The sequence below is a fragment of the Sebastes fasciatus genome, chromosome 10 (genome assembly GCF_043250625.1).
Source record: "Sebastes fasciatus isolate fSebFas1 chromosome 10, fSebFas1.pri, whole genome shotgun sequence".
NCBI classification, from domain to species: Eukaryota; Metazoa; Chordata; class Actinopteri; order Perciformes; family Sebastidae; genus Sebastes; species Sebastes fasciatus.
In genome coordinates this window covers 12,044,927-12,071,135 of record NC_133804.1, presented here as the reverse complement: position 1 = coordinate 12,071,135, position 26,209 = coordinate 12,044,927, and the positions used below count along the sequence as shown (strand labels likewise).

General features: G+C 40.2%; 1 protein-coding gene across 1 annotated transcript; it reads right to left on the bottom strand.

The window, feature by feature from the left end:
- Positions 1–1,122: 1,122 nt before the first annotated feature.
- adam19b (ADAM metallopeptidase domain 19b) lies at positions 1,123–24,818 on the bottom strand. The gene is made up of 23 exons (XM_074648182.1): positions 24,548–24,818; positions 23,505–23,617; positions 23,336–23,406; positions 14,599–14,677; positions 14,304–14,380; positions 12,042–12,243; positions 11,871–11,936; positions 10,635–10,706; positions 10,348–10,514; positions 10,043–10,127; positions 9,055–9,194; positions 8,733–8,910; positions 8,555–8,644; positions 8,169–8,364; positions 6,449–6,557; positions 6,112–6,328; positions 5,840–5,917; positions 5,075–5,183; positions 4,844–4,973; positions 3,888–3,990; positions 3,422–3,787; positions 3,236–3,333; positions 1,123–2,410 (listed from the first exon to the last, which is right to left on the bottom strand). The coding sequence occupies exons 1-23, from the start codon at positions 24,660–24,662 to the stop codon at positions 2,404–2,406; spliced, it is 2,868 nt and encodes a 955-aa protein (XP_074504283.1). The 5' UTR covers positions 24,663–24,818; the 3' UTR covers positions 1,123–2,403.
- Between the last annotated feature and the right edge of the window lie 1,391 nt (positions 24,819–26,209).

Sequence of the window (26,209 nt, the reverse complement as noted above, 5' to 3'; positions counted from 1 at the left end):
GAATAGTTTTAAAGTTCATGCTTCAGTGGAAAAGCTCTGATAAACCCACTGTAAAGTTATATTACCTGTCTGACAAGTTAGCAACTAACAAATGTTACCAGGTAAACAGGAAGTCACAATTTAGTAGTTAAAGAGCCAGACATTTCGCTCAGTAACTTAGTTGGTGGACACTAAAACAGCAACAACTAAAAGTAGAGAGAATGATAAGACTTACATTGTTCAAGTGGCCAAACACACGACTCCAGAATGAATGTTAATGTTGTTTTCTCCCTGCTTCACGTGCAAATTAAGTACCTGTTTGATAACACGGTCTCCAGATCACCTTTATAATGTGATGTGTCCTGTTGTGCGTCCAGGTTGTTGCGCTGCCCCCATGTGGCCAAATTATGAATTACATTAAACTAAAATTAAATTATCCCTATATCTCCACTGTCACTGTCAAACAAATGCATAAAATGGCCCAATAATAATACATTTTATATATATTATATTTATATAATATATATATTAATATTTGACATATAATTAATTGATATAATTGCGGTATAATATTTAATATTATAATTAATATTAATATTAATATATTATATATTTGACAGTGGACAGAGACAGGAAATATAGCGAGAATTTAATTTTAGTTTAATGTAATTCATAATTATAAAAATATATTAATAATATAATATTATATATATATATATATACTGTATATATAATGTATATATATATATATATATATATAATGGCTGCAAAAATGATATTGTTAGTCAAACCGTGGCCTATCAGCAAGAAGCAAATAAAAAAATTTATATTACAATTTTTTTTTTAATTGCACTGTTTTAAAAACTTGTTTAACATTCCTGCAGTTCTGTGAGGAACAACAGCAGGTCGTTTGGCTGTATAATATCCAGCAGAAATAGAACATACTGTATCTCTGAAATGTTTTATCCGTGGATGATCAAAATTGCTCTGAATTTAGAAGACGTTGTAGCGGTGTACATGAATCGCTATTTGCAGCTGTATTGAAAGATGCTACTCATTCAGTAAGCTACTGAGCATGCTCTTGAACCTAGAAAATGATCCTGGTATGAACAAGATCGCATGCATTGACATAAACACAACCAGTTAAATTGTATATCATTATATTTTTTATTTTCCCATGTGTTTATTTGTATTCCAGTTGAAGACACAGTGTTGCACAGTGCCAGGGTTTGCATAGGTCTGATAAGAAGGTAAAACATGGCAGCTGACAGAGTGTATTTCCATATTACAGATAAAACCAGGTCATCCCTCAAGCAGTCAAATGGACCACACATTTTTACAGTACCTTACAGTAATTACAAAGTTCTCAGAGGAATATAACATAGTCTTTTCAGATAGAGGAGTAATTTTATAACATTTTGGTCATGAGGAAACTCCCACTGAACATTTTTAGTAACATCTTTGGACGAACATGCAAAATGATTTGAATTTATGGTGCAATTTTGGTGTTTAACTGATATGTGTAAATAAAACTATGGCTCATGAAATGTTGCTCTCGAAAAAGACGACGTCATCACTGATTGTCAGCGACAGAACTAAGAAATACGAGTCAGTGTGGGCTCTAATGGTCACCTTAAAGTGTTATTTCACCCAAAATCTTCATCAAATACTCACCCTCTGCAGGCTTTAACACCTTCAGGGGGTGAGTATTTGACACTTAAACAGATTGCTCAAAGTGCAACACAATAACAATATAAAATCATTAAAACAAAACTAATAAAACTTAAAAAAAACTAACAATTTCTCCTACACATCAGACATGTATCTCTCATCCTAAGCATATACCTACAGCATGCATGTAGGGCTTTCACTGGTCCCCTTTAGTCCAGTCAAAATCCCGTTCTTATTCACACATGAGAAGCGTAAGCACTTCAATATTGGCATCTTTTCTTAATATAAGATATCCCTTTACAGCTGATGCTCTTTAAGAGACACCATGTTTAGTACATAGGCTACATTGTAAACATTCATTTCTCTTTGTGAATAAATACTCCTGGAACAGTGTTTCAACACTGCTGCACACGTGGAACAATTTCACATTTCCATAAACCTTTGGGACAATAATAACGAAACAAAACGTTCTTAAATTCACAGCCTTCGCTGTTATGAAAGCAGACACACACAGGGCTAATTTACAAAACACAGACTAAGCCTAAATCTTAAAGATTCAAGACATAAAATGTACTCATTGTGATATGTACTGTGACTTGCTGTGATTCTACCATTTTCCCTCTAGTGTAAATACACTGTAACCAACAGACCCAGAGTGTCAAGTATTCATCATATCTGCTAATAATCAAAAAGACAATTTGAGGCAGTCCATTATTGGATGTCAGTGGTGGTCCACAACGTCTCCCTGAGCTCTTAGTTTCTAAAAGAAGCAAAAAAAGAGAGAAGTTAACAAGGGCTTTGTATAGATTTTAGGGCTGTCAAAGTGAATGTGATAACGCGTTAATGCAAATTTGTTTTAACACCACTCATTTCTTTAACGCATTAACGCAATGGATCTTTTCGAGGCTGTAGCGGGCTCAGTTTTAAAGGTAGAGTGAAGATACTGATATGAAACCCAAAAACCTAAAGAATCCATTGATACCAACCATGTCATACTAGCTTGTCGTGAAGGAGACTAAATAACGCACCAAACTTGCGCTTAATTTTGGCGAGGAAAAACTGTCATGGCAATTTTTAAAGGGGTCCCTTGATCTCTGACCTCAAGATATGTGAATGAAAATGGGTTCTATGGGTACCCACGAGTCTCCCCTTTACAGACATGCCCTCTTTATGATAATCACATGCAGTTTGGGGCAAGTCATAGTCAAGTCAGCACACTGACACACTGACAGCTGTTGTTGCCTGTTGGGCTGCAGTTTGCCATGTTATGATTTGAGCATATTTTTATGCTAAATGCAGTACCTGTGAGGGTTTCTGGACAATATTTGTCATTGTTTTGTGTTGTTAATTGATTTTTCCAATATTAAATATATACATACATTTGCATAAAGCAAGCATATTTGCTCACTCCCATGTTGATAAGAGTATTAAACACTTGACAAATCTCCCTTTAAAGTACATTTTGAACAGATAAAAATGATAAATCACAATGAACTATGAACAATCATTTATTCATTTATCAATTATTTTAATCGATTGACAGTCCTAATAGATTTACATTAGAAAATGCCACCAGATGAATTACCTGTTTGGCTTTTTCTGTCCAGCAGATGGAGCCAAAGCAGCTTTTCCCCTTTGCAGGGCATTAGTGGTAACCTGCAGGCCCTTTAACGGTTGCTGTTCCTACATAAAAATGACAAATCAGACATTTCACCTTCAGTTCACTTGTGCAAAACTGTCTTTATTCAAAAACATACAAAAAAATACTCACCCCTGATGGCTTGTTGACAGGACAAGGCGGTGGAGGTCTGTTTGGGGGGTCTGGACGGGGTTTTGGTACCGCTGAATGCTGCGAGTGGGTTTTGGCGTCCAGGGAAGGTAAAGGTGGAGGTCCTGAGGGTGGTGGAGGAGCCTGGTTTCGTCTCTGCTCGGTGAGCTGTGCAGACTTAGCAGGAGGTGGAGTGTACCCCTGAGGAGAATGTTGTTTGTCTACAGGAGGCTGGATCTGGGGCTGAGGAGTTGACCCTCTCTGCTCTGCAGCGTACGCAGGTACGGGAGGAGGCTTAACTGCCGGACGCACAATAGCATGTCTGGACCGAGTTGAGCCAGACGGGCTCGGAGAAGGAGAGGGTTTCCCCTGTGGAAGAATGCAACCATAGCAAAGTTCAATTTTTCTTCTAATATTCACAAACAACAGAGAAAGGCATTATTGTCTAGGTCATAATGGGCTTCTTTACCAGATGGTCTGAGTCTTGTTTTTTTAGAAAGAATGTCGGGTTGGCATGACCGCTCACATGACTGTCAGCACATAGAGGCTTGCCCTCCACCAGGACAGAACAACTGAGGGTGAAAATACAAATGCAGAGGAACAGACCCATCATTTATACAGCCACACAACATAGAAAGTACACTGCTGTTCACTATAATGTAGAGCAGTGGTTCCCAACCTTTTTCCTTAAGGGACCCATTTTCTATCATTGAGTAAATTGACGACCCCTGACTTAGTGACATATTTTATGGATATTTCATATTATACTCAATGCATAACAATAACAGTACAGAACAACTGATAAACGGTACAATAAACCCAAATAGTGAACGCAATAACTGCAGGAAGTTTGTGTAAAACGAACGATTTTAATGAATTTTGAGCAGATTATTCCCTTTATTTTTCTGAATTGTTGATACAATTCTCTGTATTGTGTTTTTTTTTTCATTTTTAACAATCATACATCCTTAATAGGCTTCTTTTTTGATGAAGTCTGTGTTTTTTAGGCCATTTTTTCCATTAGCTCTTTTTTTAAGAAAACTTTGAAAACTCTTTTTTAGCTTTTTTTTGTTTTGTTTTAACTGCGTCCTTTTCTAATCCAGGACGAGGCTGTTTAGCAGAGAGGGATGGTTCTGTGAATACAGCTTGTGTTCAAGTCTTAACCGTGCCCTTATCTTGTTTATATCTTAAATAATAATCCAAAATCTAAAAATAATTTATTTTAGTTTTCTTCAAAGAAATGAATGAAATGCCGAGGTATAGGTCAACTGTATATTTTGTTCAAAAGTTGTCTTACACCCTTTACAATCAAGAATGCTTTGCGACCTCCCCTGAAGCTTTGGCGACCCCTAATAGGGGTCGGGACCCCCAGGTTGGGAACCAATGATGTAGAGTATTAGTATTCTACACTCCTGAATGACATACTTTGGCACTGGAGATGGAGCGGAGGTTTTCAGTGGGTGGAGTTTATGTCTGTAGCAGCACCACAGCCCAACAGCAGCCAGAACCACAAAGAGAACCAGGGGGAGGACCAGCAGGACTGGGAGGAGGTTGCCTGTTGGAATATAAAGTAAACAAGAGTCAGAAACTGTCTAAACTGTCAATAAATGAAAAAAAAAAAGGTGCATGGTTTGAGAAAAAATTGAAGAGTCTCACTATGGCTGATGACAGGTCCACTGTCCACACTCCCACCAGACCCCCTCTGGTTACACAGAGGAGGAGCCCAGCCCGCGTCACAGTGGCAGTTATGATTGTTGTTGCACAGCTGGAGAAAAAACATATTGCACATTAACATTAGAAATTTTTTTTTCTGTTCATTACATTGACATGCAGGTATAGGAGTAAATGACACTTTAGAACTACAGAAGTACTTCAAAATCATTTTAAGTGGAAAAGAGTCCAAGGTTCAGTGGTGGTTTATAACTAAGTGCATTTACTCATCCGGTATAATTTGAATATTTTCCATTTCCTGCTACTTCAACTTCATTGCATTTGAGAGAAAAATAATGTACTTTTTACACCACCACATTTATCTGACAAGTTACTTTATGCACATCTTGCTGATAATACTTCAGTGTTTTTACTTAAAGCTAGGGTTGGTAATCTTAAGAAACTAGCAAGAGTACGCTAGATTTTAAATATGATCCAACCAAATATAACAAAAATGTATTTGAACAGCACTCCCAACCCTACCTTTAAGACATACAGTATTTAGAATGCATGACATGCACTGGGTAATTTCTACTTTGCTATATTACTACTTTTAATTAAGTAAAAAGATCTAAATGCATCTTGCACGACTGCCAAGTTTGCCAGCTTTTCATAATAGCGGGCTGGCAGCCAAATCTTCCCCAACACACTTAGGAAATCCACCTTCCCAGCATCCTTCCTCACACACACCGTACACACATAGAAACTCACCCCGTGTCCATGGCACTTGGCGTTGCACTCTTCAGCTCTGAGGAAAGATGCATTGCGGCATTCTCCATTAAAGCAAATCTGTGAAAAGAAGAAGGGGTGTGAGGAAGAGAGACAGAGAAAGAGTTAGAGAATCAAGTAGTTCCAATAAGTGGAAGAAGATTGGAGCCACAAAGTTAGTAAAAGACAACAATTAAATGTGTCTTTCTGACAGGTAAAAGACATACCCACATCTCAAAAAGTCGCAACAATAAATCCCATTTAGTAAATCTCACCGAGTCATCGCCACACTTGGTGCCCGTCATGACCAGTCCCGGGTCTAGAGTGTCGCCCTGCCCCTCCTCGTCCCCTAGCCCAGGCTTGTACACATGCGTTCCCATACAGTGGATCTTCGTGTTGCCCACACTGACGGTGGTTTCTATGCGAACAGCGTTGTTCTCAATGGGCTTGGAGGCTGAGGTCAAACACTGGATTTTCCCACATTGAGCATCCCTGGCAGAGATAATAAAAAAGGATTTCATCAGTTTGTTGAGACTGATCATTCACAGGAAATGATGTAGATGCCCTCCTCGAGCTGAGGGAATAAATGAACCAACATGTTTTGAACTCCACCTTTCCTTGCAGCTCCTGTACTTCCCAAACAGATCTTTGCCGCAGTTCCCGTACATGTCCCCGGCTTCGTTCACCTTCTTAAAGCACAGGTCAGGGGCCGGACGGCCATCTGTGGTGGAAGGAGAGGAAATGCACATGAATACGGCTGCACATACACACAGAATAACACCCACACACGCAGTAAATGCATGCGTAGTGTGTTATGTGACCACCTGATGGAGACCAGATGGCATCCCTTACTGTTCTGTGTGGCTCCTGTGGTACTACAAAGGCTCTCCAGGGAGGCTCTGTCTCAACGTGAATATGGACACTGTCCAATAACAATCCTTAATCCTGCGACCCACTGAGGACTCATCTCTAACTCTACCCAGCATATCTGCTCCAACATACACTGGATGTTTAACTGCTTTAAAGATACAATGTGAGATTGTTTGCCGGTTAAAATTCTGGGTTTTATAATAACCATCATTTATAGATGGCAATTTGATAGTTAATTAAACTTAGTTAATAGTTATTTTAACTGTTAACAATCAAATGATAATTAATAATGTTTACTAATGATTAGTAATGTTATAAATGTATGTTATTTTATCATTAGTTTGTATAATATGAAATTATTAGTTTACAAATTCTATATTGTATCATTGTTGATAAGAGACAATAACAATTACATTCTGATTATTAGTACAGTATCTATTATCAGTTTATTGTTGCACACATTATAACATTGTATATACTATATTAAGTATTTGTTAGTGATTACCAAATGATTTGTAAACCTCTAAGAAATCATTTGTAAAACATCTATAAACACTACATAGATAGATGGACCAGAAACCAATTATTAACCATTGACAAAGTATTAACTATCTATCTAAATAATGTTTATAGACGTTTTACAAAGTATTTATTAACCATTTAATAAGGTATTATAATCATCAATTGCAACTTTATAATAGCCACCAAAATAATGTTTATAGATGTTTTACAATTTTTTTTAAGGTTTACAAATAATATCTTAATCATTAACAAATACCTATACATATATACGGTATATATATACAGTATATACAGTATATATATGTATATATATATATATATATATATACATATATAGTATATAAAATGTCATAATATGTGAAACAATAAACTGTTAAATAATATAAATGATAGTATGACTAATAATTAGTAAGCATTATTAATTATCATTTCTTTGTTTGTTAACATTGGTGATGCAGGATGACAACTGCTCCACCTGTCTTAATCTTTGCTAAGGTGCTGGAAGAATCAATGAGTCCAAAAGATGACAGAAAAGAAATCCGCACACTTAGATCTATGCAGTATTCCACTTTATTCTAAACTTTCGGTCTGTGGTCAGTCTGCGGATATCTTTTCTATCGTGCTGTATTGAAGAAGACTTGAAACTAGCGACGGAGACCATAAACTCATCTTCACAATGTTTAGGTAATAAATCAAGTGAGAAGTAGGCTCATTTTCTCATAGACTTCTATACAATCAGACTTCTTTTAGCAACCAGAGGAGTCGCCCCCTGCTGGCTATTAGAAAGAATGCAAGTTTAAGGCACTTCAGCATTGGCTTCACTTTTCAGACCCGGAGGTTGCCTACTGTACTGTATACACTACATGTAATCAAAATATATATATATATACCCTCATTTGGAGTAAAAGATTTATAGATTATAAGCAATCAGTTTACCCACCTCGTCCCCAGAGAGAGTTGCACTGCTGCTCCAGGGTCGGACACATGCCGGTGTAACAGTAGGCCTGCCCGTTTGCACACGATGTGCCGTCCATTGAATAGTAATTAGCAGGACAAGACTCCGCCTTCCCATCGCAGTACTCTGGCAGGTCACAAGACCCGGAGGGGGCACGACACAGAACACCTGGGCTCTTCAACTGGACAGAGAGAGATGAAGAGGAGGAAGAGATGATAAGAGATGTGAAGAAAGAATTAATTGTAGGGCTATAATTCAATTGCTACAGTGTTCATGAGTGAGTGTGCAGTGAGCATTAGCCCCGGGAACACATCACTCATGGGAGGGTTTTTCTGTTTCTCTTTGTTTAGATGATCTTCAGATGTTAGTACCTTGCAGTTCTGGCAGCAGACGCCATGGGCACACTCAGCTCCAGCTTTCAGAGTGCAGTTGTTGGCATTACAGCAGGGACTGGTACACTCCTAAAACAAAAAGGTTTAGAGTCATGAGTCCTGGAAAAAACAGACAAAGAAAATATATATACTGCAACATTCAAGAGACGCAACACACCTCTTCCTCTCCACAGTCACACTCTTCTCCGTCCTCCAGGTAGCCGTTGCCGCAGCGCTGCCCTCCATACATGGATCTGGTGTTCGGTAAGTTGAAGAGACACTTCCCTCCTCCAGAGCTCAAGTAGCTCTTCAGCTCCCTCAGGTTGCAACTGTTGAACACGCGTGGAAATGGATGCCTGGTTTATGATGGAGGAAGAAGCACAAACACAGTATGTAAGACTTGGTTCACACAATTCATCATGAAATCAAATGTCTTCTTTCTTCCTTATTAGTTTAATAACTGTAATTTGTTTTGGTCGTAGGTCATTTGCGTATCGTACCCAGTAGCGGCAGCCATGATGCAGCCTCCGTCTTCGGCCTTCGCCTGGCAGCAGCCTGTGCTGTCGTGGCTCATGCCGAAGTTGTGGCCCATCTCATGTGCCATGGTGGCAGCTACACCCACAGCTGACTCTGAGTGGTCCTATATTCAAAAGATTAGTCAAAGATTACTTAAAGATCTGTAGAAAAAGTCAATTTTTAAATATATTATGTAGGGCTGTCAAAGTTAACACAATAATAACGCGTTAACGCAAATTTGTTTAAACCTAACCTAATTAACGCAACTTGCGATTTTTGTCTTACTAGCTTGTCAGGAAGGAGGTTAAATAACGCTGTCATAGCCATTTTCAAAGGGGTCCCTTGACCTCTGACCTCAAGATATGTGAATGAAAATGGGTTCTATGGGTACCCACGAGTCTCCCCTTTACAGACATGCCCACTTTATGATAATCACATGCAGTTTGGGGCAAGTCATAGTCAAGTCAGCACACTGACACACTGACAGCTGTTGTTGCCTGTTGGGCTTGAGTTTGCCATGTTATGATTTGAGCATATTTTTTATGCTAAATGCAGTACCTGTGAGGGTTTCTGGACAATATTTGTAATTTCCAATAATAAATATATACATACATTTGCAGAAAGCAAGTATATTTGCCCACTTCCGTGTTGATAAGAGTATTAAATACTTGACAAATCTAACTTTAAGGTACATTTTGAACGGATAAAAAATTTGATTAATTTGTGATTAATCACTATTAACTATGGAAAATCATGCGATTAATCTTGATTAAATATTCGATTGACAGCCCTAATATTATGTTATACATTTCTCACTGCATTTTGGAGACACTGTCATCGTGCTGGCGTTCCACTGACTATACTAACCTAAATGAATATTTGCTGACCCGTTGTACCACCTGAGCTACAGCCATCCCATCTGGTTCTCTACTCAAGAGAACACAGAGGATTATTTAGACTCTTGTCTCTCACCGTGTTCACTCCACCAGACTGGTAGTCGGAGCACATGGCTTTGAGAGGTGCCAGCCCGATGGTGGAGCCCTGGAACCCCCTCCCCCTGGAGACACAAAACGCCACTGGTGATTAGCTCCAGCTGGACAACAGCCCACTAGGATACAACTGGTGATGGTTATCGTCTCATGCAATGAAGATAAAATCAATTGAGAGATCTAACCCCACGGGACGGGAGGTTTAGAGGAGATAGGGTGGGGGGTGGGGGGGGACTAGAGTTGGAGAGGGTGAAGAATGACAAATTAGTGGGAGAGAGAAACACTGACGTGATGAGCTGAGCGTTGTCGTTGGGGAGCGTGCGGAGCTGTTTGCTTCTCCAGGACAGGAACGCTGCCAGAGTGCTGTGAGGGTTGTCCGAAACGCCGATCATGTCCTGGCTGGTCCACACCTCCAGGCCGATTAACGCCACGCGGATGTTCAAAGACTTGTAGTACTGTGGGTGTAGACAGGAAGAGTCACAAATGCTGAATTTGACTTCATGTCACTACTAAATATAGGTGTGATGAATCTGACGAGTCTGTTTGTGGTTTTCGCGTTTCACATCAGACGTTACCTTGTCGACCAAGTTGGCGGCTTCCAGTAATTTCTGCTTGGTCTTCTCGAGACTACTCCCATGCTTCTCATACTGCAAACGACATAAACCACATTAAATACAGACATAGACACACCCACACATCCTAAACCTCAAAAGGGGACTTCAGACAACAAACAGGATGTGCATGAGAGCTTTATATTTACCATAACTCGCTCTAAATAGAGCGATGGGTGCAATTTACTGACGTTGTTTTCTATATTTAAGTTTATTACAATTCTGTGGAAGGCAGAAATATACTATTAATACTGCATATAAACAGCTCATAACATCCATCCATCCATCCATGAATGAATGATTTTGGCATCATTGGGCAAAAACTCCATAATAATCTTTCAGCATATTGTAATTCAGGTGTTCTGAGAGAAAACTAGACTTCTGCACCTCCTCATGCCTCTGTTTTCAGGCTTTAAAAAATCTAGCCGGTGACAGGAGACTTTGGCCAATCACAGGTCATTTCAGAGAGAGAGCGTTCCTATTGGATGTTCATTCAATGGAGGCAGCTGTCAATCACTCGTAAACTCAGATCAAATGGTCATACTAGACAGGGCTGTCATTTTTTGTGTGTAATAGGCATTACAGTAATAGAATATTGATTCATATTTGATCAGCGCTGCCTAGTTTGACCGTTTGATCAGAGTTTGCGAGTGATTGACAGCTGCTCAGAGACGGCAGACTCCAGCTCAGCTCTGATTGGTTGTTTTCCTCCGGTCTGTGAAATCCTGCAGATGCCATTAGGAGCACCGGAGGACACAAAGGCACATGCTTTTTTTCAGATTACCTGTCTCATGCAATACTGTCAGGATATGGTGACCGTTTTATAAAAATAACTTTTTTAAATCATATTTGCTCCATTTTGACCTAGTGCTGATTTAAGGGTTGCAGGGGGCTGGAGCCGATCCCAGCTGATCTTGGGCAAGAGGCGAGGTACACTCTGGACAGGACGCCACACATAGAGACAGACAACCATTCATGCTCACATTCACACCTACGGGTAATTTAAAGTCCGCAGTTAACCTGACCTGCATGTCTTTGGACTAGTTCATAACAGACTATTAAAAATTATGCTGTGTGTAAGTATCATGATCTCATTCTGCCTATATAGCTGATTTCACACACAAAGCCACATCCTGCACTCCCATTTAATGGTGTCATAAAAAAAAAATGTCCCTGTCTGGTTAAAAAGTGTGTCCTCACCTGAGCTTTGTCTGCCACTAGCAGCAGCTCTACGTACTTCATATTCTGGCTCAGGTCTCTTTTCTCCTGAAAATGGAGACAGAACAGTTTGATTCAGACTATGTGGAGACAACATTGCCCTGCTTTGTGTAAAAGTCGCAAAGGATTTCAGGCATCACTGTCCAAGCTCACCCTCACGCTCTGCGGTGACATCATTCCATGGATGAAGTCGTCAAGCCCCTCCTCGTGCTCCTTGTTGCCATGGTGATGCAGGCAGCTCCCTCTGGGTAGATGGAGGCTCTCGGCTCTGAACACAGCGTGCTGCTGTGCGCCCGTGGAAACAGGAAGAGGCTCTATCAGGTAGCTGATGCTCGTGTTCAGAGAAATCAGTCCCCTGGGGAAACAAAACACTGCTAATGGTTCCATCCAATCATGGCTCAAGGAAATCGTTGTGGATCAATGATGTTGCTGTCTGTCTGTTTGCACACTGTGGAAATCTATTGCAAATATTGTAAATAAATCTTAAAACCTCAGATTAAATGTAATCCTTAATTGCATTGTCAAACTGAAGCGTGGGTAATATATACATGCATGTCAGATTTGGATTTTTGTTATCTGGCTGTGGTGGTTTTTACGGATGGGTGGAGCAGAGCCAAGAGTCTCAAGAGATTTACTGCCGTTTACAAATGAAGATCAGCTGGAGCAGACAGAGCGGTACACAGACGTCTATACACAAACACACAAGCATGCACTCAGCAGTGGGTCAAGCAGCTGTAGAAAACATCTGGAGAGGTCAGACGCCCACATGTAAATGTCCTTCTATGCTGCGTTTGCATTCCTCCAGAGAATCTAAAATCTAGTAAGACGTATTCATTCACTCATCCTCCAGATGCAGAGCGCTGAACCCACAAAAACACACATGTGGCTACGATTTCTGCCAGAGAGTTACACTTCCTTTTCTTTTGTCGGCGTTTCTCACAGGAAGGGTCAGCTGTCTTGGATCCACACCAGGAGAAAACACAGGATCACCATAGTGAGCTGTCCTCAATGAACCAGCTCTGGAGCCAATGACCTACTAACCTACTGGACTGCACAAGAGACTGTTTCCTGTTTCTTTGTTCAGAAACCCTCACAGGTACTGCATTTAGCATTAGAAAACATGCTCAAATCATAACATGGCAAACTGCAGCCCAACAGGCAACAACAGCTGTCAGTGTGTCAGTGTGCTGACTTGACACTGACTCGCCCCAAACTGCATGTGATTATCATAAAGTGGGCATGTCTGTAAAGGGGAGACTCGTGGGTACCCATAGAACCCATTTCCATTCACATATCTTGATGTCAGAGGTCAAGGGACCCTTTTGAAAATGGCCATGCCAGTTTTTCCTCGTCAAAATTTAGCACAAGTTTGGAGCATTATTTTAGCCTCCTTCATGACAAGCTAGTATGACATGGTTGGTACCAATGGATTCTTAAGGTTTTTTAGTTTCATATGATGCCAGTATCTTCACTTGTTTTAAAACTGAGCCAGCTACAACCTAAAAATTGCTAGTTGCATTAAAGAAATTAGTGGTGTTAAAACACATTTGCGTTAAAGTGTTATTATCGCATTAACTTTGACAGCCCTAATGGCAACCAATGCATTTGCACTTATATAACTGGATTACATTCGGGTTTCTGCAGGTTTTTTACATTGTAATTTCTTAAATGTTGTGTTTAGGAGAACTCGAGTTTCTGTAAACTGGGAAGGGGATTATCAGATAGATTTCTTCTGAAAAGGCGACGTCTTGGCCAGGTATAAATGTAATAGAGTTTCTAATCAGCTTTTTACATGTATGAACGTGAAAGATAGTGATGTTCAGAGTTATGAAAATGGCGCAAACATTTGGACAATATTTTGGTCTATTTTGGCGAGTTGACCAAAATAGGAAATGCTGAACAACAGTAACTTCACTGTAAATTATATAAACAGGTATTCTATCAATGATTTAGAAAAACAGTTAGAAAACTACTATGTATCCATTAATTTTGTTTTGTTGGCCTAAAGTGATGTCATGTCAGCTGTAAAACAAACAAACTGAGGCTGTTAAATAAGCATTTAATAGCTTTAATTCATTGAGTGAGCGGTGCCAACACATCTTTAATAAGATCAATCACAAACACCATCCCTTCATGATTTATTCTGCAGCACTAACTCCCTGCGTTTTAGCACTGGGAAAACTTTTCTCTTGGCTCCCTTTCTTGCAGCTTTTTACTCCTTTGCTGAAAAAACTGAAGCTACAGAAAGTCCTCTTAACTGTTAGGAGCTGTCTTCATGAAGAGCTTTTTTACTTTTAGAGAGATTTAGTCTTATGGGAGACTTCTTAGAACTCTAAGAAATGTCTTTCACTATTGGGACCAACTCTAAATATTTGAAAACTTTATGAACACAGCCCGTGGTGGAGCTTTACTTACCTCAGTCCTGAGCATGTGCTAACAGCAACACTTGAGCCTTCCACGCCCAGAATCTCCCCGTGGTAGAAACAGTGTCCCTGGAAGACAATAAACAATTAAAGCTCAACACTGGCCGTCATTCAACCAGAGGACCTTGTTAGGCAAGATAAAAGTAGTAGTATTTTATGTCCATACTGCCTGTTATCCTCCTGCCAAAGGATTTGATCACCTGCATTGATATCTATTTCTCTTCTATGATCATTTATAGCGCCCCCACTGCAGTTTAAGAGCATCAAACTGTCTCATATAGACTTACAGTGCTGGCAGGAGAGGAGGACTTGCGGGCTCCATCGGGAGTGTACCATATTTCCTGATATCCAGGGGCCAATAGCTGCCTGGTGAAAGACAGCACAAACTCAGACACAATTTGCAAAAGAGTATATGTAGCGTCGGACGTTCGATCTCCTGAAACAGCAACATCATGGTGGGACAGTGGTGAAAAATGTGCAGAGTAAAAGCTGAAGGAGACAGAGGAGATAGAAGGAGACAGATTCTCTCCAGCAGCCCACAGCTCATAAAACATTCACTCTGACAGAGACACTCTACAAAACCAGACCGCTTTAAAGATTCAGACAAAGATCCTCGCAGAGATAAGAGATACAAAGAATAATGTGGAAAAGTGTTGTAATAAAATCCATATGTACCTTTCCCAATTGACCCTTTTTTCATTCTTTAGTTGAAGAAAGAGATGGTAACTTATATGCTGAGAGTTTAAGTTTGTTGGTATGTCCAGACTGCATTTGTTTGACAGGGCTATTATTTACTAATGTCCCCCTATTCTTTTTCTCAATTACAGGAAATTTCTCCATTAGTATACATTACAGGCTGCACAGGACAGGCTGATAAATCAGCGAAACATATACATACGGAGAGACACATTAATTTTATTGTGGTAAAACGTTACATTCCTCTAACTCTCCATCTGTGTTTGTGATTGAATGAGTGTCTTCAGACTCGGGCCATTTCTGTCAAACTTCTGTCAGCCTACCGGCACAATATTTAGATCTGGTACAGATGCTTGTTTTCCTGTCTTTCTTCTTCCAGCTCTGTCCCAATCCATTCTTCCTGTTTTCATTCATAAACTCTGCCTGCCTCACAGCTGGTTTTCTTTTGCTCCGTCTCTCTAAATCTCCCCCCATAAGTCAAACTCAGATCCATCAAACAGGATGTAACTGCAGGGAAATCAAGCTGTAGACAAACCTACATGGTGCTGGTTGAAAGACTGGACTTCACTTAAGTCTCAAATAAACATGAGACAGACCTTTAAGATGTCTCACTAAGATTATATTATTTATCATGCATTTTCATCTGTTTTCAATCTTAGCCAGCTTGTGGCTTTACCTCAGGGTAATACAGTAGCTATGTATTAATAATTCCTTTTTCATCATTGTCGGACAAAAATTTGTGCAAATCAGTGAAGTGAAGTTAAAATAAGAGTTCAACATTTTGGGAAATGCACTAATTTTTTTTTTTTGCTGCAGAGTTAGATGAGAAAATCAATACCGCTCTAATATCTGTCCATTAAAAATAAGGCTACAGCCGGGAGCTGGCTAGCTTAGTTTAGCTTAGCTTAGCTTAGCATAAGAAACAGGGTGAAACAGCTAGCCTGTCTCTGGTTGCAGTGACTCTGTAGCTTTTTGTACGTATTAAAGGGGATCTATGCTTTTGTGCTTTTTCCCTTTCCTTCAGTGTGTTACATAGTCTTTTGTGCATGTAAAAGGTCTGCAAAGTTACAAAGCCAAAAGTCCATGCCAAAGGGAGTTACTCTCCCCCACAGAAACACTGAACTTGAAGTCCCGCCTTTTCTTTTGTAACTTGGTGATGTCGCCAAGTAACACACTTTGCCTAGCGGTTAGTTTGGCGTGTCCTCAAAAACAAAGCTAGTTAGAGCGGAGTCCAAAGAATTTGGTCCGGTTGACCAATCACAACAGAGTGGGCCAGCTGACCAATCAAAGCAGACTGGGCTTTTCGGAAGGAGAGGACAGGAGCTCAGACAAAGCGTTTCAGACAGAGGGTGAAAAGAGGTGCTGCAGCACATTAAAGCATGTAAACATGTTCTAGTAGAAACCCAAAATACAAGTATGCACCTGAAAATAAGCTTAATAGGTCCTCTTTAAAGAATTAACATGTAATGTGTTAATTAATGCGCTTTAGAGGTGATGGTATGGATTTTGTTATTGTTGGAGGGAGCCAGGCTAACTCTTTCCCCCAGTTTCAAGTCTTTATGCTAAGCTAAGCTAATAAGTTGCAGACTGTAGCTTCATATTTAGCACACAGACATGAGAGGGGTATCAATCTTCCCATCTAACTCTTGGTAAGAAAGTGAGTAGAAGCGCATTTCCCAAAATGTCAAACTATTCCTTTAAAGGATGACGAAGACAAATGAAGGGAAGATGGGGATTTTTCTTTTCTCCCCCGTCAGATGCCCTGAAGGAGACAAGCCTCTTGAAACAATGACAGCCTGTTGATGCAATCAGCCACAAAGCAGAAAACGTCTGCTTCATCCTTTAACAGATTACCACCCTGTGGTTTGGGGGGTTGAGAGAGGGACTCTGTATGCACACACACATACAAGCAGTCTAAGAGAATAGTTAAAAATGATCACTTTATGGTAATGTATCCGGCTGATGTCACACTAAACGGGGTAAACCCCACTGTATTGTGATGTGACCTTTTAGCCGTATTTATATCTGGCCTTCCTCTAGTTTTCCTGCGTCTCTAACTCCCCAAATATTCCCATGATGCTCTCCTCTCATCTGTGTAACCCTCTCTGTCGCTCTCACAGGCAGAAGTAATGGCAGAGTGGCCGATGATTGACTGAGCTTCACTCTGCTGCTTTTATACAGTCCTTAATACACAGGAAGGATCACTTCTTCCACGAGGAGACAGACACATAATGACTCTTTCTCCCCTCCATTCTCCCATGCCAGTCAACAGCTGTGTGTACAATTGCAGACGATGACTATATAACCTGCAGCTATGTGACTTATGGACACAACATGCCATTAACAAAGCCGTTGCCACTACTGAAGGATAAATACCAGCTTAGTTTTTAGTGTTTTAGTTTTTTTCCAAATCACTAAAAATGCTGATTAAAAGTCAAAACCTAGCAATATATTTGTTACATTCAGACATGGCTCCTGTCTCTTCTATTGAAAGTTAAATCCAGTTAATGCCTCATCTCTTTAAGCACTGAAAATAACTTATATGACATGACTTTATAATGCCACAGCCACCGTAGTTTTACCAACCGCTGGTTTATTTAAACCGTAAAGAACTGAAACCACAGGAACCACCCTAAATGACTTGCAGGTGCGATCCAACCGTTTAGTTTCAATATGATTCATCAGTGTCTCAAGTAGTACAAAAAAAACACAAAGAATAAAGTTCAAGTAAATGGATCATGAACTGTGTGATAACAGTATGAGGACAAATGCAATGCACATGCAGTCATTGGCTCATCTCCGCAAACTGTTTTTATGTACGTAACAATAGGAGTATACGGTATGTTGATGGGTGAAAGTGGAGTAAAGCTCATGTTTTGACATGAAAAAAGTGACATTTGACGTTTTAACATTTGACCAAGATCAACATTATGATTGCCATATTTGCCATATATGTCTTATTGCTGCAATAATGTGTCAAAAATGGTTTTAATCCGTGTTGCTTGATTTGTGTCGCTTACATGGCAACATGTACCGAATAGTGGATATTGTCGCTGCATTATTGTACTAAGGTTTTGCTGTTTTCCTGTTGCTCTGCATGGCTCGCAATGCTTATTTGTTGCTGTCGCTGTCTTTATGGCGTCTTGTTGTCTTCTGTGTAAATTTTAACCATCACCTCAGAACATCTTGCCAAAGGACGGCAATTGATGCCAGCTGACTAACACTGGCACATTTACAGAAATGTAGATTGATTTGTATTGCCCTTATGAATAAATAAATTAAATGAAAATTCTAATTTACTCAACACATCTATGACAAAATACATTGAAATTGGTTTTAACTGGTCCTGCAACAAGTGGCATATTACCTAGAGAGTCCGCCTGTTTCCAGTCTTCATGCTAAGCTAAGCTACAACCGTACAGACGTAAAAGTGGAATCGAATTCTCATTCAACTCTCGACAAGAAAGTCTGTCTAAACCACAAACGCCCTTGGAATATGCCAAACCCTTGAGTTTAATTATATTCTGGTAAATTGTGTGAGGGCTTTCAAATCAAGACTCTGTTCGACGGCGGGGAGCACTCCGCAGTGTTTGGATGTGGTCCAGTGTTCAGACAGATGCTGTGATTGAGGAGCGCAATACTGTCTGAATCAGGACTGTCTGGCAGCGAGTCTGAGACAAAGGCTCGGTTCAGCCTCGTGAGGGGAGAGAGGAGGGTTGGGGGAGTAATGCTAATGTACTTGGGAGATAGTGGAGGGGGGAGAGAGCGGAGGGGGACGTGGGGTAATGCATTAGGGTCAGTGGGTCGCATTCTCTCATAGTATCAAATGACATCACCACACGCCTGTGGTGGAGGGGGGGAGAAAGCTGACGCAAAGTCAAAGTACCGCTCGGCAACGGATGATGAAGAGGCTTTTATTGCACAGGGAGGCCTTGTGTGAAGCTCTGTGTGTGAGTGTTTCCCCAACACACAGGCCTACATTAAGACATCAAAGCAGACAGGGCCGAGCCACCGTGAGACTAAACATAGAAACAAGGACAAGCGAATGCATCCCTGCTCTCTGCTCACTAGACCTGCTATCCATCAGGACTGGGCTTTCAGTCTTGTTTGTGTTCTTTTGGGCTGTTGTGTGTTTGTGTGTGTGTCGTCTGTCTGCGTGTGGCCACTCTGTCTCCCAAACCCTGACCGCGGAGGGCGCGTGGGAGATGTATATTTGCACTAGAGCTCTGGGGAACATCAGACGAGGTGAGGGGAGGAAAAGAAATGAGAAAGGATGGGGTGCTCGTTGTTAGAGTGGACGGCGGAAGACATACGAGGTGAGGACGAGGAACAATGATGCGTACATTTTCCCAAGGGAGTGCTTAATTCAGGTTCATGCACTTAAGGGTGTGCAGGAAGGGCATTAAACAGAAGAGCAGAGAAAGTCGTGCAGAGGAGGAAGCGACACGATTCATATCTGAACCAAACGCACATTACTCCCAAACTGACCCCAACTGTCGCTACTTTCCTCTTTCCATGACTTTTCTCACCTCAACCCTTCTCCTCCGGTCCATCCTTCATTTTCTTACACTGTTTCCTCCCCCTCTCTTTCCCTTTTCCTGCACTCTGAGTCAGCACGCACTACAGCGGCTGCCTGGCTCTTAACCAAATCAACCCTCTATGGACGCACCACAGCCTTTCATTAAGATAAAAGCTCAGGCAGACACTCACACCGATGCACGTACAAACCAAAAAAAGACCCACGCACACATTGACAAGCATTGCAGGGGAGGACATAAATGGATTGAGTCTGTACTCCAGCCACTGAGAGGACCAATGCCCACAAATATTCACAGCTACGTCTTCCTCTAGGTTTTGATTAAGTGATACATTAAGTTGAAGAGTAGATAAGGTGGAATTAAAAGGGAGAGCGGGGGGAAAAATTTGATGTAAAATGCCACAGGAGGATAAACAGAAAGACGAGATCAAGACCGTCTCACAGCTAGTTTGGGTTCTCCCTTATCTGCTGACTGTCGGAGTTACAGTTGCAGGGTCAATGAGGACACGAGGGAGTAGCCAGGATACAGGGATGGTCACTGGCAGCATTTTCTATGGCTTCTCTCCAAAATGAGACATTGATCTTCAGTGACACAAACTGCCGTCTTCTTCTCCACATTAGGACAAATCAAAACACAGTAACCCAGTGTGGGATTGGCTATTTCGGCTTGGAGAAAGGGGGGAAATACTGGCTGGTGGCGGGGTGAAGCGGTAAACCTCAGACTAAATAATGGGTCTACAGCAAGCTCTTTCTTTGAATGCTGTAAAAAGATTTTTTTGTAAGGGACCTTGTGGAAATTATTGGGGTTTATATTATCTTAATATCTCAAGAGAATAAAGATGTTAAAATTTTCGTTCCCTCTAATATTGCAAATCATATCGCTATCACAATATCAGTTAAAATAACCGCAATTAGATATTTTTTCAAAATCATTGAGCCCTAACCAAAAGCTACTAAATGTAAACTTAACAGTTCTTCTTACTGTCAGTGACTGAATGAACTATCACAGGCGACAGCTTTGTGCAGCTCAAGGGGACGGCTGACATGAAAAATAAATCTAGTGAGAAAATGTTGAAAGACCTGCTCTACCAAATAAACTCAGACTACCCTCCCTTTAGAAAAAAGACCCCCTCTTCCCCTCCTAATAACTTTCGTACAGTCCCTAAGTGAATTGTGGCATACAGGCGTACAAGTAATAGAGGCTAAAGCTTAAGTGAATGAAACAGAAAAGAGTGTTTACATGATTTTTTCCCTCATCAATAAAGCTCTCAGACAGCACATTTAAGGATCAATGTAAAGAAAATGGGATGTGTTTCTCTAATATGAAGCTATGTCTGTTTTAACTTTCTTTTAAAAAAAATCTCAACTCCTTTTTTTTGCATGCTTTATCATTAAAATGATTACAATTTCATTTCTATAATTCATTTTTTTTCAAATCATATAAATACCTGTCCCATTTTACATCAGTCTCCCACAGTACTATATTTTATTTTACATATATTTTATTCCCATACTTTAACGTTTGTACTATTTTATGTTTATGTCTTACTCTAATGTTTTACTTGCGTGATTTTCTTTTTATACATATTGTATGAGCCTTGTTGCCAACGCTCACAATCACTGTAATGGTTGTGCACACGACAAATAACATCACCTCACTATTTCTACTATAACTGTAGTGAAGACATGTTACCGGTGAACCAGTGAAGAAATGTTACCAGCTTTCCTGTTCCAGGAAACGGTTGAGAAGTTGCACAAATATGGGTTCAAAATATATATTTCCGCTCTATTAGAACAACCTACAATTCTACATATCAGTTCACACCATCTCTATCTCGTACTGAGGAACCCAAAAATGTTTTATCAAAGCTATCTCAAAGCAACTTCCTTTCTTTCCTCGTCTCTCTGTGCCTCTCACATACGCAGACAAACAGTGTGTGTGATTGATTAAAATTCCTTGCCCAGGAGGAAATCTGACAGTGTGACCACCTGCTGGGGAGGGAGAGCAGGCGGGGGGTTAAATCCCTCAGGGGACGCTCAGTCAGACACAGTGGAGTCATGCTCTGTTAATGTGTGTGTCTGTGAGTGAATGTGTGACAGACAGAGAGAGCACACATTTGATGGTAAAAATGGACTTGAAGAAAATGCTCATAAAAGCTTCCTTTTCCACTTGTGGTGCTGGCTCAAATCCAACACCACAGCTCTGTGGTCACCACAGCTCCAGGCATCCCAGCGACCGCACTGTCCATTAAACCAGCGAGATAATTCCTATCACCATCCCATTGTTACTCTACAGGAACCGCTCCATCAGATTGCAGGATGTGAGGTGCAGACGCACAGTCTTGCTTCCTGTTTGCCCAAGGCAACACAGATCGGGTGTCAACCCTCTGTCGTCCAAAACCATCAGCCTCCTTTCCTCCCCTCATCCCCCTCCGTGACCTTATAAATGTGTCTATGTGACAGCTAACATCTGGTCAAATAAACGGGTCTAAGAATACACACACAGTGTTGGATATTCTCACTTGACTCAATCAGAGTCACATGGGAACAGTTTGATACAGGCGACTATTTGTATTTGTTTTACGGGCTTTTGTCTTATTTTGATACCTATTCCTCAGAGCACTAAACTGCACCAAAAGTTACCAGAGACATTACTACTAGGGTTGTCAATCAATTAAAATATGTAATCGTTATTAATCACACATTTTTTACATGTTCAAAATGTACTTTGAAGGGAGATTTGTCAAGTAAGTAATCATCTTATCAACATGGGGGTGTGCAAATATGCTTGCTTTATGCAAACATATTTATATATTTATTATTGGAAATCAATTAACAACACAAAAAAAATGACAGATATTGTCCAGAAACCCTCACAGGTACTGCATTTAGCATAAAAAATATGCTCAAATCATAACATGGCAAACTGCAGCCCAACAGGCAACAACAGCTGTCAGTGTGTCAGTGTGCTGACTTGACTATGACTTGCCCCAAACTGCATGTGATTATCGTAAAGTGTCCAAGTCTGTAAAGGGGAGACTTGTGGGTACCCATAGAACCCATTTTCATTCACATATCTTGAGGTCAGAGGTCAAGGGACCCCTTTGAAAATGGCCATGACAGTTTTTCCTCGTCAAAATTGAACGTACGTTCGGAGCGTTATTTAGCCTCCTTTGCGACAAGCTAGTATGACATTGTTGATACCAATGGATTCTTCAGTTTTTTTCTAGTTTCATGTGATGCCAGTATCTTCACTCTAGCTTCTAGCCCGCTATAACCTCCGAAAGACCCATCAGATTTTTAAGAGGTGAATTAAAAATCCCAAGTTGCATTAATGCATTAAAGAAATTAGTAGCGTTAAAACAAATTTGCATTAACGCGTTATTATCACGTTAACTTTGACAGCCCTAATTAATACTTAACTCTAGTGCCGGGCGATATAGAGAAAACAAATATCACAATATTTTTGACCAAAAACCTCGATATCGATATTACAACGATATTTTAGGGTTGACAATTGGGGCTTTTACAAAATATTTACACGATGAGATTTTTGATAAATAATCATCAGTAATGTGGATATAATGACTAAGTGGGTAAAGACAAATCCCACCACTTTACTTTAAAATCAGAAAAAGACAACACTTATGCCATATTACGATATCCAAAATCTAAGACGATATCAAGTGTCATACCACGATATCGATATAATATCGATATATTGCCCAGCCCTACTTAAATCCTTTGTGTGAAACATAAAGGAGGGGTAGTGCACTTTTGAAGTCACTCACTCATTTTTCTCCAGGTGTAGTTGGAGCTCCCGGCCCTCAACCGAGATCAGGACCTGAGCCTCTGCAGGATGCTGGAGGGAAAACAGAGATTACAACAAGTGGTTAAAGAAAAGCTGATTTATATATGCCAAGATGATTATCATTTTTTTAATTATTATTAAAGACTCACCTCTTCGTTGGCAGACCTCCTCTGTCTGTGAGGATGCAGCCATGTGGGATAAGTAATCTCATAACTCTGTACGTGATCAAGGATGCTCCTCAGTGAACCCTGCTTATTTTCTCCTGATGAAAAATACAAACATGCACATTACCATGTTATAGGTGGTTTGCAGTATATGCACTTAAACCTGCAGTATAGGCAGAATATTTTTGTCAACATTGGGCAAAAATCCCATAATAACCTTTCAGCATATTGTAGACTTTGACCAATCACAGTTCATTTCAGAGAGAGAGAGCGTTCCTATTGGCTGTTCATTCAACCGAGGCAGCTGTCAATCACTCATGAACTCCAACGGTTAAACTAGGCAGCGCTGATCAAATATGAATCAATATTCTGTTACTGTAATGTCTATTTCTAAAATGTTTCTAGAAACATCTTGTAGTGTACTGTTTAGCTGTAAAATGAGAAAGTGTGCTCCGGCTGGTGGGTGGTGCTTGATATTTCTTCAACTGATCTCAACATGGCTGCTGGGTCACAAACGTTCTCATTTTACAGCTAAACAGTACACTACAAGATGTTTCTGAAAAGATATTATGCGAGAAATAGACAACATTGACTCATATTTGATCAGCGCTGCCTAGTTTGCCCATTTGATCGGAGTTTGCGAGTGATTGACAGCTGCTCAGAGACGGCAAGGCTCCAGATCAGCTCTGATTGGTTGTTTTCCTCCGGTCTGTGAAATCTTGCAGATGCCTCTAGGAGCACAGGAGGAGACCGGAGGACACCAAGGCACTTTTTTCAGATTACCTGTCTCATGCACTACAGTCAGGAATATAGTGACCGTTTTATAAAAAATAACTTTTTTTAAACATATTTCTAATTTTTTGCATTTTTAACAACAAAAAAAACATATTAATACTGACATCATGCATGCCCCAAAAAAAACACGTTGCATTTTAAACTGAAAACACATTCCATTACAAACCCATCCAGTTTTCCCCAAGACATGTAAAAGAAAATCCCTCATCGCTCCAGGAAGCAGTCAGACTCACCATCATAACCAGCTCCTTCAGACACAGCAGCAGCAGCCTCCACACAGCGGAGGAGGAGGACTATGAGACTCAGAGAGACATACAGAGAGGACTGCACAGCAGCTCCTGGACGCATCCTAACAACAAGCGGCTCCCAATGAATCTGCTGAACTGAGACATCAATGTGAGGAAGAAACGAGCCCGGCTGCTTCACATTCAGATGGAGGAATCACGCCGCCGGTGTGGCATTCTCGATGAGCTGCTTTGCTCTGCTGCTGCTGCTGCTCTCAGTGAGATGCTGCTGGCAGAGTCACATCTCTCTCTCTCAGTCTCTCAACCCCTCCCCTTCATTAGTATCACACACACACACACACACACACACACACACACACACACAGAGCTAGAGCCACTGAGGTGAGGCAAGAAAACACAGGATAGGATGAAGAGCAACAAGACACTGAAATCCTGATTAGAGGAGACAATGTGGACCACTTTTATGGAGCATTAGCTTAATCTTTGGCATTATAAAAGGAAAAATACAATATTATTCTTCTTGTTTATTTTTTATTCCTAATAATGATGAAAGAAAACATCAAAAAAATTCTACAAGGCAGTTTCATATAGGAAAAAACAGACATTGAAGTTTTAAACTGCTGTGCTCATATTAAATATAATTCACAATTTATACTGTTTTTTTTTTTATTATTATAATTTTTTATTTACTTATCTTTTTTTTTTTTTATATGTTTCTTTTATGTTTCTATCGGATTTAATTAATTAATATGTATAAATGTAATTGTTTATGAAATTAATTCTGCTTGTTTAATGGTGCAGTAATATTGGTATAGGGATGGGGGGGGTATAGTTTGTTTATACAATTATTTCTGTGATTTATTGGATTTTGTACAGAATACCAATAAAAAGACTTTGAACCAGTTTCACATAGTTGAAGGGGTTGTTTAAGGACTAGCTGCATTTTTCCAGCATCATTTCTTAAAGGGGCACTACAGCTTTATAGTATTGTACTTCCATAAAGTTGGTGGACTCACAAGAGACAGATTAAAAAAAAGAATGGTCCAAATTGAAGCAGTAGAGACCGAGATACCCTCACTTTAAGTCATTATAATGTGCTTCAAGCTCCAAAAAAGGCTGGATCCATTTCCCATCATGCAACGATTAAACATTTTTTATAGGACCCTCCCTGCCTGGTTAATGCCTACATCTTAAAAAAAAAAAAAAACTCCACATCTCCAGTGTGTAACACAAACTTTCCATTGTAAATGTGGTCTCCAAGTCCAAACAGAACCCTGTGACATCATCGCGGTTATCTTCTCCCACTTACAAGCCGCTGAAGACATTATACAACTGTTTTCACCACATAAGTAGTGCTCCTCTTCACTATTAAACTAATATTAATGTGTACAATTGATTGCTTTAAATCAGGGCTGCCCACAGTGGGGTCCGGTCCGATGTCATGCTAGCTTAGCTCCAAAGTTTGGCTAAATTTGGATGAGGAAAAACTGGCATGACCAAAAACAGTTAAACTTCCCGTTATTACGACTTAGGAGTGTTCATGCATTATATCCCAACTGCCAGCCTTATAGTCACACCATTTAAATTGCCTTAATTAGCTACTGTTGCTGAGTTTATATTTATTTGGAGTGGTTTCTCAACAATAAAAAC